General features: G+C 37.5%; 1 protein-coding gene across 1 annotated transcript in view; it reads right to left on the minus strand.

Annotated features, from left to right (window-relative positions):
* Positions 1-16,380, minus strand: part of LOC126184995 (protein-serine O-palmitoleoyltransferase porcupine) — a 114,080-nt gene that overhangs the window by 39,861 nt on the left and 57,839 nt on the right. Inside the window, exon 4 of the mRNA XM_049927707.1 lies at positions 13,997-14,222. Coding sequence (XP_049783664.1) covers positions 13,997-14,222 — 226 coding nt within the window. The remainder of the gene's footprint in view (positions 1-13,996; positions 14,223-16,380) is intronic.

The following is a 16,380-nucleotide window of genomic DNA, read 5'->3' on the forward strand; positions in this document are numbered from 1 at the left end:
TAACATACAAGTTAGTGGATGCTTATTTACATCTTGTACAGAAACCAGATGGAAGTTATGAGTCAACGGGCATGGGAACAGCAGCTGAATGGAATGGGCAGCGTCTTTAAAGCAGGATATAATATGAACAGCAACAAAAGCAAGACAAGGGTAATGGAATGTAGTTGAATTAGATCATGCACTAATGAAGAAATTAAATAAAGAGGTGACACACTAAAAGTAGTAGATGAATTTTGGTATTTGGACTCTAAAATAACTTATGGTAGCTGAAGCAGATTTATGTGTGAGGAAGTTTTTTCTGAATGTATCTGTCTGGAATGTAGCCTCGTATTGAAGTGAAACGTGGATGATAAACAGCTCAGGCACGGGAACAGAAGATTTTGAAATGTGGTGCAATAGAAGAATACTGAAGATGATTAATGAGTACTGAATAGAATTGGGCAGAAAAGAAATTTGTGGCACAACTTGACTAAAAGAAGGGATCAGCTGATAGAATACATTCTGAGACACTAAGGAATTTAGTATTGGGGGAAGTGTGTTGGGGGGAGGGGGGGGATTGCAGAGGGAGACCATGGCTTGAATATGGTAAACAGGTTCAAATAGATGTAGTTTGCAGTAGTTATCTGGAGATGAAGAGGCTCACACATGATAGAGTAGTGTAGAGACCTACATCAAACCAGTCTTGGACTGAATGCAACAACAACAACAACAACGTAGTGCACCAGGAACATTATAACTGACAACAGAACACAAATGAAAAAAGTTCTGAACCTAAGACAAAAAAGTAGGCAGGCTACTCAGCTAACAAGCAGAGGTGGCCTGGAAGAGAGAGTGTGACAGACCAGTGACAGGCATAAAGTTGGTAGCTAAATCTGTGAGCTGAATGGCAGGCAACCACAAGGAGCCAGGATGTTTCTGCCTGCCACATGAAAAGATATGCAGTCATGCTATTTCCTATTTCCAGAGCACTTGTTAAGATGAACTTATTGCAGCTTAGAAGCTGACTGTATGGTAAAAATCAATCAAATTTTAACGTTTTACACAAAATGCTTATGAAACTTAAAATTAATAGCCTACAGATGTGGAGAATCACAGCAATAAATAAATAAAAGCTGCAGCAGATTTTAATTACAATGGATTACACAAATGTGCCAGAATGAATAATCAATTCTTCTTCTTCTTCTTCTCCTCCTCTCTCTCTCTCTCTCTCTCTCTCTCTCTCTCTCTCTCTCTTTCTCACACACACACACACACACACACACACACACACACACACACAGTGTATGAATGCAGCATTATGTAGCCCTATCAAATTGCTTTCTCCCAGTATGTCATATATTTAGATATATGATGGGTCCGACAATGAATCAAGCATTTATTAATTTCAGCTTTTGATAAATATACATATCACTCGAATTTGTTGCAGCACAAGTAAATTCTGAAAACACTACAGTAAAGAACTCAAAATAACACTCAATTTAATTAGGATGTATTTATTTATATGTAAAGAGTTAAAGATTTTTTACAGGTTGAATTGCTGAGCATGTGAATGCAAAATATGTATTTATTAATTAACCATCAGCAACAGGACTAGTGTGAGATGGAAAAATGACCAGTGATGAGAGCTGCTGCTCACTACATGTTAGTTGTAAACTAATTTTACTGTAAATATAAATGGTGGGACATTTTATAAATACTCAGAGTGATCTTTTGCACATGAACTGCTGTGCCCATATATACATATAAGAGTGAGAATTATTTATCTCATGATATTTCACAGTATATTACTCAGTGAAAGCAGGTGTGTGTCGTCGGTATCTGCAGTGCTTATCCAAAGACACCCATACCTCTTTAAGACCAAATTTTGGTACCGAGTATTAGTCTCTGAACATCAGCCAGCCAGGGATTTGAAACATCATCCTCCTCAATATGAATTTGAGTCCTGTCTCTTACCACTGCGCCACCTTGGAAAGATGGGATTTACACATTGTGGCCCACATCTTGACTAGAAATGGAAATGGACAGGGAAACAGGAAAATTGGCTCGGTTGATAGCAAAATCTGAAACGGACGTGGGGGTGGGGGGTCTCATGGGAGTACCCTCACAGTGAGGGCAGCGCCTTTGTTAGTGTAGATTCAAGAGTCAGGTAATCTGTTACATTATAAAGTACTGTGTATGCGTGTGATCTCCTCCCAAATCCCTGGATCAATTTCAACCAAACCTGACACAGAAACAGCAGGCTTCACAAGTATCAGCACTGTGGGGTTTATAACCTCCTAGCCTCAACAGGAGCGGATATGTGGGCAATTTTTTTTCCAGTCCCTGGTGTACTGGTTGCCCTGCACGACAGGCATGTTGTGTGGCCTGCCAAATTAACCTGCTTTGCAAGAAAGCCTACATGTCACCGGCAAGGAATGATTTTCCATGCCCCAACATGTATTAGTCTGTTTATCTGAACTGTACTGAAGGACTACACATGCTAAGGAGCATTGCTGAGGACGGGTCGAGATGGATAGAGGAGATGATGGACAGAGTGAGGGGGAGGAAGAAACGGGCAGAGAAAGGGAAGATGCACAAGGAATGTGGAAGGTGTACAGGGGTTGCTGGTTGAAAAGGAAAAAGGGGGGAGGCAGAGTGGAAAGAGAGGGGTGAAGGAGGAAATGGTCAGAGAGAGAGAGAGAGAGAGAGAGAGAGAGAGAGAGAGAGAGAGAGAGAGAGAGAGAGAGAGAGAAGGTGGAAGAAATGGACAAAGAGAGAGGGAGGAGGAGATAGATAGATAGATAGATGTGGGAGGATGAGGTGGACGGACAGAGAGTGGAAGAGGTGGATAGAAAGAGAGGGAGGAAGAAATGTGTTCACTATATGTGTTGAATGCATAATCAGGCAAGGCCACAATGAAGAGGCTAGTTAGCAGTAATAGAAGAAATTTTGAGACTAACTTGTGAAGATAGAAGTGGAGGTTAATATTGCACCAAAACATTAGAGGTTTAAAAAATGTATGGCTGGTATGTTTAGATGAAACACAACTTACAAATCATATAAAACATAGTTCTGATAATTTTGCCACTCAAATTACTGTGATAGACATAATATATCGACCTCTGGATGGTAATTTTCAACTGTTCACGAGACAAACTGATTTGTTATTATGTTTTTTTAGCTTTTAAACAAACAAGGTACTACAAGTGGATAATCGAATTTTATACCTCTTCTAGCACCATATTAGTGCCCTCTGACACTACATACAGGAATAATCTAACACCAGTAATGGCTTTGGCAAGCAGGATTATGGCAACTAATAACACTGCTATTTGTTAAATGTTTGAAGAATAGTCCACATTACTAAGTAATCTTGTAAACCTATGGTCAATTCTTTTACAAATCATTGTTCTTAGCAGCTGATGTTTGTCATAATTATACTTGATATGAAAACTAAAAAATTGAAAATGATTACAGTAACAAAACAAAAAGAAACTGAGGAAATGAAGAAGTATTTCTGATTTACAGACTGGAAAAACACATATGTTGTATGTGCATGGTATAAAAGAAAAATATATTGTCTGTAACATAGTAACGAATTTACTTTGAAAACTGTTGCCCTAAACAAAATAACTTGTGTTGGTAGATCAAATTCTCCTAAACTCTGGGTTACAAATGACATGAGAAAATTGTTCAAAATTAAGAAGAAGACTATTTAACATCAAGGAATACTTGTGATAAAGGTAAATTACATTTCAAATTGTACAAGGAACTTTTATGCAGAGTCATTACAACAAAAAGACATATATCTTTCAAGAAAATCTATGTTTCTTTGGCAAAATGTTAAGAAATATGTAGAATATAGTAAAAATTAGAAAATGAGGAAATTTCTCAGAAGGCAAATAATAACCATATGAATAGTTGCTCATAAACTGAAAACAGTTTATTAAAAATTTTGAGTCAGTAGTTAATAATTTACATTTGAACAGTTGCTTAGTGGAGGAAAGAATTCCGAAACAAGGCTGATAAAATTGAACTACATCCTGTACTTTCAAAATAAGTCTTCAGTATTATTCTCTCTCTTTGTTAAATGTCTTAGTGATAATGATGGGTTTTGTACTAAAATAATACAACATTCTTGAGCTGAGGTTTGTAATACACTAAAGTACTTATGTAATGAATCATTTAATAGTGGTATTTTCCTGGACAGATAAATATGATGTAGTCAACCACTATATATATACTGTACTTCATCTTGCAGAGACTTAACAATATGAGTTTTTCAACAATGGCTTCACAATAGGAGCAAGGAGGAGATGGACAGAGAGCCAGGTAGGGGGTGGGGGGGGGGGGAGAGAGAGAGAGAGAGAGAGAGAGAGAGAGAGAGAGAGAGAGAGAGAGAGAGAGAGAGAGAGAGAGAGAGAGAGAGAGAGGGGGGGGGGGGGGGGGAGGAGGAAATAAGCAAAGAGGGGGAAAGAGGAGGAGATGGACAGAAAGGAGGGGGGGGGGGGGGGACAGAAGGAGATCAGAATATATATCCAATTCCCATATATATTTAGCAATTGCGCAGCACTGCCGGGTTCACTAGAGTGTTTTAAACTTAGAAATACAGTCTTTAACTCTGTTGATATTATATTATTACCATTGGATTCTTTAATTTGTTAAGATTTTATGGTGTACATCACTTCTGCAAGTGTAACGAGGGTCACATACACTGAAGCACCAAAGAAACTGGTATAGACATGCATATTCAAATACAGAGAGATGTAAACAGGCAGAATACAGCACTGCGGTCGACAAAACCTATATCGGACAAGAAGCGTCTGGCAAAGTTGTCAGATCAGTTACTGCTGCTACAATGGTAGGTTACCAAAATTTGAGCGAGTTTTAACAAGGTGTTATAGTTGGCGCACGAGCAATGGGACACACAATCTCTGAGGTGGTGATGAAGTGGGGATTTTCCCATACGGCCATTTCACGAGTGTATCAGGAATATCTGAAATCCAAATCCAATGAAACATCAAATCTCCAACATCCCTGCAGCCGGAAAAAGATCTTGCAAGAATGTGACCAACGACAACTGAAGAGAATCATTCAACACAACACAAGTGCAATCCTCCTGCAAATTGCAGAAAATTTCAATGCTGGGCCATCAAAAAATGTCAGAATGCGAACCATTCAACGAAACGTCATTGATATGGGCTCTCGAAGCTGAAGGTCCACTTGTGTACCCTTGATGATTGCATGATAGAAAGCTTTATGCCTTGCCTGGGTGTCAACACCGCCATTGGACTGTTGATGACTGGAAATACGTTGCCTGGTTGGATGAGTCCCATTTCAAATTGTATCAAGCAGATGGATGTGTATGGGTATGGAGACAACCTCATGAACCCATGGACCCTGCATGTCAGCAGGGGACTGTTCAAGCTGGTGGAGGCTCTGTAATGGTGTGAGGTGTGAGCAGTTGGAGTGATATGGGACCCCTGATACATCTAGATATGATTCTGACAGGTGAAACGTATGTAAGCATCCTGTCTGATCACCTGCATCCATTCATGTCCTTTGTGCATTCCGACGAACTTGGGCAATTCCAGGAGGACAATGTGACACCCCACATGTCCAGAATTGCTACAGAGTGGCTCCATGAACACTCTCCTGATTTAAACACTTCCGCTGGCCACCAAAGTCCCCAGACATGAAAATTATTGAGCGTATTTTATTTACACATCAAGTTCCATAGGACCAAACTGAGGAGCAAATCTCCAAGGTCATGGAACATGTCAGTAGATGAAATTATAATGCAAAAGTAATAACAAATAAAAATAAAATGTTTATAAACCCGAAAAAGTCAAGCCATAAGTTTAAGCAAACACAGTCAACAATGCAACAATAATCAGCTTAATTTTTCAAGGATTTCCTTGACAGAATAGGAGTGACCCATGAGGAAATTCTACAGTTTCGATTTGAAGGCCCATGGATTTCTGATAAGATTTTTAAATTCTTGTGCTAGCTTATTGAAAATGGATGCAGCAGTTAATACTGCCGAGTATTAAATGAGTGAAAGGTGCTTATTCTTGGAAATAAGCTGATATTGTTAACAAGAAACAACAGTAAAGAATATATATATTGAGAGGCCAATGTCAAAATACCCACATTAGGGAACAGGGGTCGACGAGAGGTCCGCGAACTTAGACCACTTATTGTCCAAACCACTCATTTCTGAGCCAAAAGTATCCTTTTAGAATGGGAATCACTTACTTCAGGTACCATTTGAATAGTAAAAAAGACAGCATAAAGTTTTTGAACAAGATCCTGAACGTGGGCTTTCCACGACAGTTTACTATCTATCTAAACATCAAGAAATTTGAACTGCTCAGTTTCACTAATTATAATCCCACTCTGTGAAATTAAAATGTCAGGTTTTGTTGAATTGTGTGTTAGAAACTGTGAAAACTTAGTCATACTGTGATTTACCATATCTGGGATGCCTTGCAATGTGCAGTTCAGAAGAGACCTCTACCCCCTCATACTCTTACAGATTTATGGACAGCCCTGCAGGATTCATGGTGTTGATTCCCTCCAGCACTACTTCAGATATTAGTCGAGTCCACACCACGTCGTGTTGCAGCATTCTGCATGCTCGCAGGAGTCCTACATGATATTAGGCAGAGGTACCAGTTTCCTTGGCTCTTCAGTGTATTACTGAGTTATTTGTAATGACTGGTCTCAGATGTTCCATGGCAGCATCTACTGACTCTGAAGATCCCATATTTTCAAAGTTATGGAGCAGTTGTTAAAGTGTTTTGCAACACTACAAACATCAGTTATCAATGTATCGTTTATTATTAATGTTATCTGCTCCTCTTCATGCCTGATTCTACCAGTCCCTCTTTCACTATATCCCTACTGTCTTTATTTTGTCATCTGAAGGTTATTTTATTCTTATAATACATTTGATTTGATGTGTGTAACACTATTTTTGATGTTTTGCAGTGTACCTTGTAATGAGCTATAGCATTGACACCAAATAATGATTAATGTAGAGTAATGAAATTCTCGGAATACATTTGTCTGAGTAACAAATTTGAGTGATGAACATTGCAAGATCACACAGTAATATAAGTTAGGTAAGCCAATGCAGGTACATTAATAACTGGAGTAACCACCACAATGTTGGATGCAAGCATGCAAATGTGCATGCATTGTGTTGTACAGGTGCCCGATGTCAGTTTGTGGGCTGCATTCAACACCTGTTGCAATTGGTTGGTCAATACAGGGATGGTTAATGTTGTTTGTGGACATCACTCCTAACTTGCATCAAAAAACACAACAGATCTCCACCCTGTCCTTCAATGAGCTCACGCTTGACACAACTGAGTCACAAATGGCAGTCGTTTGGGGTCAGTGGAATGTGTGGTGTCTGGCTCAGAGCTGTCTCAAAGTAACCAGTTTGTAACAGTTTGTGTGTCAGTGTGGTGCCAACTGCTGCTCAAATTGCTGCTGCAGATGCAGTACAATGTGTCGGAGCCATATGCTGAACATGATGGTTTTCCCTCTTCGTAGTGTTATGTGGCCACCCGGAGTCCGGACATCTTGCAACCGTACATCCTGATGACCATCACCACCAGTAATCATGTACAGTGGCTACATTCCTGCCAAGTCTTTCTGCAATATCGCAGAAGGAATGTTTGTCATCTTGTAGACCTATTACAAGACCTCTTTCTCTTTCAAACTTAGTGAGGTGCTGATAATGGCATCTTTGTTGCCTTAAAGACCTCCTTGACTAACATCAACTCGCCACATGCAGTCTCAAAGGTAACTAACACTCATGACCATTAGTGTGTGTATTTAAAGCAAATTTGATTTGCATCCTCGTAGAGGAACAACTTGTACCACTCTTATGTGACTGGAGTGAAATCTGAATAGACGTCATCCTTCAGATGTACTGTAGAAACATGCCTACCAACTTCCATTTATGTTGCACAACTCCTTCTTGGTGTTAGATTTTTTTTCCTTGTTCGGTGCATGTGGAAGAAACAATTTGTCTAAACTCTAATGATTTAAATGATATGCTATCATAGTTAAACCTGACTATGAGAAGCGAAAAAAAAACCACACATTTTCACAGCACAGCATTTTGTTTCTCAAAGTTGGTTTTAACAGAAAGTCTGTAGATTTTGATTAAAAAATATATATAGCCTATGCCTGTCCAAACTTTTACTAGAGTATAATGTAAAAATTAATGGTAAATTAGTTAAGAACTTTCCAAAATTTTTGGTAACAATGTTAATGTCTTTATACAATAGTATACAATTTAAACGTGTGTGTGTGTGTGTGTGTGTGTGTGTGTGTGTGTGTGCGCGCGCGCGCGCGCGCCTGCCGCTTGGTAGCCTATGTCTGTCCACATGTTTTTTAGAGTACTGTTTAAAAGTTTTAAATAAAGTGGTTAAGCACTTTTTGAGATGATTGGTAACAACTTCTCTTTAAATACAATTACAGATTAAGTTCCCTGAGTGACCAGTCATTTATCTTCCTGAATGCTTGAAATTATACTGAAGTTCAGCTTTTGTTAAGAGATAAGTACTGTCATATTTCTGTAAAGTTTCTCTCTCCCAGTATTCTCTAAAATTTTGGAAGTAGTAATATACAGCTGACTTCTTAACGATGTGACAACAAATAATATATTGACAAAGTCACAGTTTGGATTTCTAAAGAGTGCCGATATTGAGAAGACTATCTACACATACAGCAAGCATCTAGTTAATTCATTAGACAATAAATTTCAAGCTTCTGGTATATCCTGTGAGCCACCAAAGCTGTCTGACAGTGTAAATCACAATATCCTTTTACATAAATCAGAATCTTGGAGTGTAACAAGACTTGTTGGAGAATGGTTAAAATAGTGTGTGTTTGACACAAAACAAAGGGTGTCAACAGGAAAGAGACACACATTAAGCTACCAGGCCATCATACAACATGTGGTTTCCAACAAGGTTCCATCTTAGGTCCCCCACTTTCTGTTGTGCCTATGAATGATCTTCCATCAATAACATTACTGGATACCAAATTTCTTTTGTTTGCAGGTGATGCAAAAACAGCAGTAAATAGCAAATCAAACACAGTCTTAGAAAGATCAGCTATTGAAATTTTCATTAACAATAATAAATGGTTCCTAGCCAATTCTTCATTGCTAAACTTTGAGACAACACATTATATGCAGTTCAGAAATTGTAAGAGGTTTTTTGCCAGTATATGTGGATTACAGCTTGATAATAAATTCAGCTGGGAATGGCATTTCACAGAACTGCTAAGTGTCTAAATAAATCTATGTTTGCAATGTGAATGTTGTAAGACACAGGTGATGCAAAAATAAAAAAGCTAGCATATTTTGCTCACTTTCATTCCATAATATCATACTGGGTTATTTTTTGGAGTTAACTCATCATGCTAAGCTACAGTTTTCCAAGTCCAAAAACGTGTAATAAGAATTATTTGTGGGGTGAACTCAAGAATGTCCTACAGAGGTCTGTTTTAGTAAGTAAGGATACTAACTGCTGCTGTTTCTCAAAATATTTATTCCCTAACAAAATTTGTCATTAAAATGTATCACTTTTTCAAACCAATAGCTCAGTTCATGAAATCAGAACCAGAAATAAGAATATTCTTCACAAACGTTTAAAGTTACTTACTTAGGTCCAGAACGGTGTATTACTAACAAAAAACAGATTAAGAAGAGCCTGAAGGATTTATTTTTGGCCAATTGTTTCTACTCAATTTTTTTTTTAAAGCAGAACTGACTGATGTGTGTATGTTACTAATAATACAAAAGAATAATGTGACTATTACATACAATCTTACTTCCATACATATTTGAGGCAATAAGGTGAACATTGTAAATAAGTGTAGTAAAATGATGGTGTATAGCTCTGGTGCATTGCACTGCATCGGTAGTAGCGGTATGAGCACCACAGTAACATGTCAAACTCTTACAAATCCGTTACTTCAAAAATAACTCCAAGTCAGATGCCTTGTAGTGTGCACTCCACTGACCCCACACCATTGCCAATTGTGACTTCAGTGATTTCAAATGTGAGCTCATTGGATGGCAGGGTGGAGGACTGTTGTGTTTTATGATGAAAGCTGGTTCTGCCTCAGTGCCAGTGATGGCTGTGTGTTTATTATAAAGAGGCCAGTTGAGGGCCGGCAATCAACCTGTCTGCATGCTACACACACTGGACTTACACCTAGAGTTACGGTCTGGAGAGCTATTTCGTATGCAACTCATTGCTATCCCACACCGCCTGACTCCAAATTTTTACGTTAATCTAGTGATTCAAACTGCTGTGCTGCCATTCATGAACAGTATTCCAGAGTGTGTTTTTCCAAGAGGATAGCGCTCGCCCACATACCACTGTTATAACCCAACATGCTCTACAGGGAGTTGACATGTTGCCTTGGCTTGCTCGATTACCATATCTGTCTGTAATTGAGCATATATCATTGGACAACAACTGGAGTGTAATTCACAACCAGCATTAACTGTCCCTGTATTGACCAACAACATGTCACGGGCATAGAACACCATCCCACAAACTGACACCTAGTACTTGTACAGCACAATACATGCACATTTGCATGCTTCTGTTGGACATTCTGGCATTTTTACTGGTTATTAATGAACCAGAATTTTACATTTGCAGTGGCTTATCTTGAACTTATATTAACCTGTAATCTTGCAGTGTTATTCACTTAAAAATGTTTCCTAGACAAATGCATTCCTGAAATTTCATTACATTAATTACTACTTTGGTGTAGCTTTTTTCCCGTCAGGGTATAGTTACAATTTTACTTATTCCACATCCGTGAGGACCATTTCGCTTTGGATCTGTGGAACATGCATTAGCATATCCGTTGTTCATTGGAAATAATTATTGAGTATTCTTGTTTTCAGACATGCTCTACATCCTGGAGGATCTCCTCATTATGGATCTATTGGAAACATAAGTACATTTAATCTAATATAATAACCAATATTTCCCTTCTCTCATAAAAGAAACATAAGATCTAATTATAATACCAGGAACACAAACCATCTCTACCACAACAAAGATTTTAACAACATTATAGAAAGTTGTTGAATACATGGGTAGACTTTTATCCAACACCCTGCTACAGCATATTAACTGTTTTGGACATAAAATGGTAGAGTTGAAGACAACATTTAATAACTTACCATTGGGTACCATTAAAGGATATCTTTACATAACCTCTTAAAATTAATGCACTAGTTTACTATACAGTTAACACTAGCATTGTAACACTAACATATTTCATAAATTTAAATCACTCTTTTGTACGACACTTAAAATAAATTTTACACCTATGTCCTAGAGATTTCTCTCTGTGGGATCCACAGAATGTGATTCAGGCTACATAATCAGTGATCAGCTGTTTTATTTAAGGCAATAAAATACCACTAACAATTTAATGAAATTAAAACCAATTTACTTTCTTAAAGTAAAAATTAATATCTGAAGGATTTCTGACTAAACAGATATCACACATGATTAGAGCCCGCGAAAAGTAAGGCCCATTATGAGATATTTTTCAAGTCCTCATATATTTCATTTGGACATAATCAAGCAATTTTGCCACAAACACACACAGTTTTTCTTATCTACAAATATGATTGCATCGTTTGGTGGCTAAGCTGATAAATGTCAGATTACAAATTCAAAGGTTTGAAGTTTGATCCCAAGTTTACTTGCTTTCACCTCGGGTAACAGGTTATGTGAAAATGTCAAGCTACCCCACAGTTTGGATTATTTATTGATTGTAGATCATCTTACAACTGACTGGTTAAGTCATTTCATAGGTTGAAGGGAGGCAAGGGCATACCACCTTTAATATGACTATGCATAATCTTTTATGGAGGTATTTGACTGGAGTGCTGCTTTGTATGAAAGTAAAACATGGATGATACACATATCAGACGAAAGAGAATAAGAATGCTGAAGATTAGATGGGTAGATCAGGTAACTAATGACGAGGTACTGATCTGATTTGGAGAAAAAACCTTTTTGGTAGAACTTGACTAAAAGGAAGAATCAACTGAGAGGACACATCCTGACACATCAAGGAATAGCCGAATGAATGAATCATTCATTAATAATAGCCTTGTACACTACCAAGTAAAAATGTCAGGCATCAAACTCGGCAAGTTTTCGTTTTGCACAGTACAGATGTTCTATGAGTGTCTCTCTGCATATTCCAAGGGTACAATGCAAAACTATGAGTTTATGGTTCTATTCATACATTAATAATATCTGTACATGTAATACTTGGAAAATACAGAAATTTGGAAACCAATGAATCATTTACAGTGGTCCTGTGTAGTTATCCTGGTTATTTCATAACTGAATAAATATTCATGAGGACACTACTAATACAACGGTTTTGTCATTCGTAATATATCACTGCATACATACATGAGTAAAGACTGAATGGTTTAAGTTGCTCTATTTTTTGAACCAATTAAGCTAAGTACATAGGGCCACTGGTCTACTGCTAAGTATAGAGATTTATCTTTCAAGACAGGGAGATGAGCCAAACTTCAGATCACATTTACATGTCACATTAACTATAGCCTGAATTGGTACATTAACCAGTCTTTATTTCTACTTCATATACCCAATTTGCAAACAAAATACGAGGGAAAAAAAATTTATATAATTAAAATGATTCACATGCATATTAAACGAGGAAATCCCTTCCACTCTGATTTGCTTACTATCACCACCATAGGTTAGTACAATATAGTGATAGAATGATCACTTAGAAACACAATTAAAAGAAATGACTCCATGGAAGGACCCCCACAAAGAGTGAGAATGATGTGAAAGGAAACAAAATACAAGTTGGTGGTGGATGAGGAGACTCATTTTGTTGTAAAGAAGGAAACTGGATGAAAGCGGTTAATTCATAACACATACTGGTGGAATAGTCAGAATTCATCACTCAATGTTAAGAAGAGTGAATCACTCAGAAACAGCACAATGAAGTACCACAATGAATCTTTCACCCTGCAACAGTGTGCGTGTTGCTTTTGATGAGAGATTAAGACTGTGTGCCAGTCCAGGAATTCAGAAAGTATTTACTGGGAAAATTGAAGCTGTGAGGACGAATCTTAAGTTGCGCCCAAGTAGCTCAATCGGGGAGTCCCAAAAGGCATGGTTCCCGGCCTGGCACAGTTTAAATCTGGGAGATAGTTTTAGCATAATCAACTGTCCCTCTGTTGTTGCTGTAGCAGCAAGAAGTTGTCACCTAACACATATTGCAAAGTGGCTGCACTAGTGGATAGGCACATAAATAAGAACTTCAGCGTTGTAACTCAGCTTTAAAACTTGTGGTTTTTTTTTTTTCTAGACCACCCTACACTCTCTCGAGACTGAACCCATACTGCAGTACAGTCACAATCAGAGAATAAGGACAGAGGAATTACGAAAGATAAACCCAAGTAAAGCCTAAACTGACAAGTGTATGCAGCACAGTACGGTGGAGTGAACACAGTTGGAAGAACATACTTTTACCCTGATAAAGAAAGGAAATTTAGAATGATGGGAAAATTATGTGCATGAAATTATCCGCACAAAATGTCTGTAATATGAAACACATATTTGTGTGAATGAGTAGCTATAAGGGCCCTCATCACTGCTGAAGTTCCTGGAATATTAACATATATTGAGAATCCACTGATGCATCAAATTACCTTAATATCCCAGGATAAAGCATTCCACCAGGAGCCTAACACTATTTTTTTAGAGTACATGTGGCTTATATTATCTTCCATGACAATAAGGTGGGAGCTGAACTATTTTTCTTCCATGCGTAACACACATTTAAAACCTTCTAACAAAGAATTCAGATCTGGATAACATGCATAAAAGTGACATAAAACCTGTTTCATCATAATATTTTACTAATGCAACGTGAAAACAAACATAACAATATTACTTACCCATAAGGGCTTGTTATAAATTGCTAAGTAATCCCTGTACGGCACCCATGGTCCAAAGACACATGTGCCTACACAAAGTACATAACCTATATACTCAGCAGGTGATGGAAGAGATTGCAAAGCTCCAAAATCTGCATCGAATGCAACCGATATCACCTTCATCGCCACGAGCATCTGAGCTCCCCGAATTTTATGCCATTCAGTTCTACTAACAAAAAGCAGTTCACTGAAATCAAGACAGAATGCATCCTTATAACAATTTTCTACATAACATTTACACAATTATAAATTATTAAATGCTAATTTAGCTAAAGAATGCCACAAACCAATTACTGAATAGAGCAGTTCAGTACAATGAAGTATCACCTCCGGACACTAATTACAAAATTATTTATTCCCAGAGATTATTTTTGAATTAAAAACCTCATCTGCAGTCTATATGAGGTGGCTCTACTCAAAAATAATATTTCCTCATAAGGAAAAAAGATAAGTTTAATACACATTAGTATAATGGGATGTCAAATGAAAATGAGACAGATGTGACAAAGTAAGTAAACTGTTTATTATTCCAGAATTAATCATCATAACTATTAATACATTTACTGAACATTTTGTTTAGGCAATAGTCAACAGCAACTACAAATTTTAAAAAATGCATAACACTGTACTGTCTGTAATAATGTTGTTTTTTATTTTGCTACTGGTTTTGATTTTGAACCATCATCAACAGCAGCTGTACAACATACAAAAAGCGGAAAAAAGCCCTGACAAAAGCAATTTTATTTTTTATTACCAGTATGGTGATTACTTTTGAAATATTAAAAGTTTACTAACTTTCTTCAATTTGTCTCATTTTCATATACCGAATTTAGAGATGTTACACTGTCCTGCACAATTACCATTCTTCCAAAACAGAATTAACAAGGTAATTAATCAAATTTAAATTGGAATTAGTAGCATGAAACATACTACGAAACTTTAGTCCCTTCTATTAAAGTAATGAAATAAAATTAAATATTCATCTAAAGAAGTGACAAATATGACTTTCAATGAATTTAGTGATAGAGAAAAGGACCTACTAAAGAACAACTAAAATATAATTTGCAACATACTTCCCACAAGTAAATAGTAAAAAGATCTCATTTGCTCCGGAAAAACCCCAGCTAATTTCTCAAAGTTCATCAAATAATTATACTCCACAAACAAAACCTGGTTACTGGTAAAGCCTTGCGTAAGCAACTGAAGAACTTCAACTGTGGTCTAACAACACCACCAAGGCCAAAATATGAAACGTGATGGTAGTAATCGACAAGGAACACCATACTGAAAATATGTTCCAGTTCTTTCACGAAAACTACACTGAGGAGGAAAATTCTACAGCTAAATTTCAAACTTTTTTTGTCAAATTAGTGAAATTAGTAATAGTAATAAATTCCTATCTGTTACAAAAAGGTTACTGTTCTGTTCAGAAAAAAAAGCCCTTTACCTCTCATAACTGATCCCGGTCATAAATAAGTGAGAAGTATTCTTTAATAGCCCAATAGTGAAATCTCTCCTTGAGATAATAAAGATGTATATTATACAGCTTCCAAGAATTAAACATTTGAAAGGTCTCACTTACCAAAAACTAGTTGTAACTTCACTGAAAGTATCAAACATATTCGTTTTCTAACAATGACCTAGTTCATTTCCACTGATGGGGTTAATACACCTGAGAAGACAACGTAGATTTTGATCTGATGGTAGTATATGCCACCTGGGGGGGATAACAGATTTACTGATAATGATTTCAATGTCGTCCGCCAACAGATAGTAAAGTGGCATAACTACTAGAGGGCCATCTGTGTCTAGCCTTTAATGGGGAATGCTCACAGCCAGAAGGCTCAGTGTGATGCAAACGTGTGAAGCAACTGGGAAACCATGCCACAGAAATGTACACATGCTTTCTTCACTCAACTGATTGAGTTTTAAATGGGTCAAACTGTGGCCTTCTGAGTGGTGGGATGGTCCTTTTGGAGAACTGTCACAAGACGGACATACTGTGTCAGTTGCACAATGATGCTGGTATCCGTGGTCCTGTGAACATTCCCACACCCATAGATGAGATTCTGCACATCCACGCAGCACAGACTCCCACCAAGACTGTCGTATTGTAAGGGCAGCAGTGGCAGATTGTACAGCTGCCACAGCGCAGATAAGAGGGCTTGTGAGCCCAGATGTGTTGAAAGGTCTCTGTTGGATTCCTTTCATGTTTGATTTCTTAAATCTGTTGTCATTTACGGCATAAATTCCTCTTCTAAATTTACTGTGGCGTTTCTGACTATTTGGGAGGAGACTAAGTAGTGAAACTTGTTACTTTTACACATAAACAAGAATGATCTGTC

The sequence above is a fragment of the Schistocerca cancellata genome, chromosome 4 (assembly GCF_023864275.1).
Source record: "Schistocerca cancellata isolate TAMUIC-IGC-003103 chromosome 4, iqSchCanc2.1, whole genome shotgun sequence".
NCBI classification, from domain to species: Eukaryota; Metazoa; Arthropoda; class Insecta; order Orthoptera; family Acrididae; genus Schistocerca; species Schistocerca cancellata.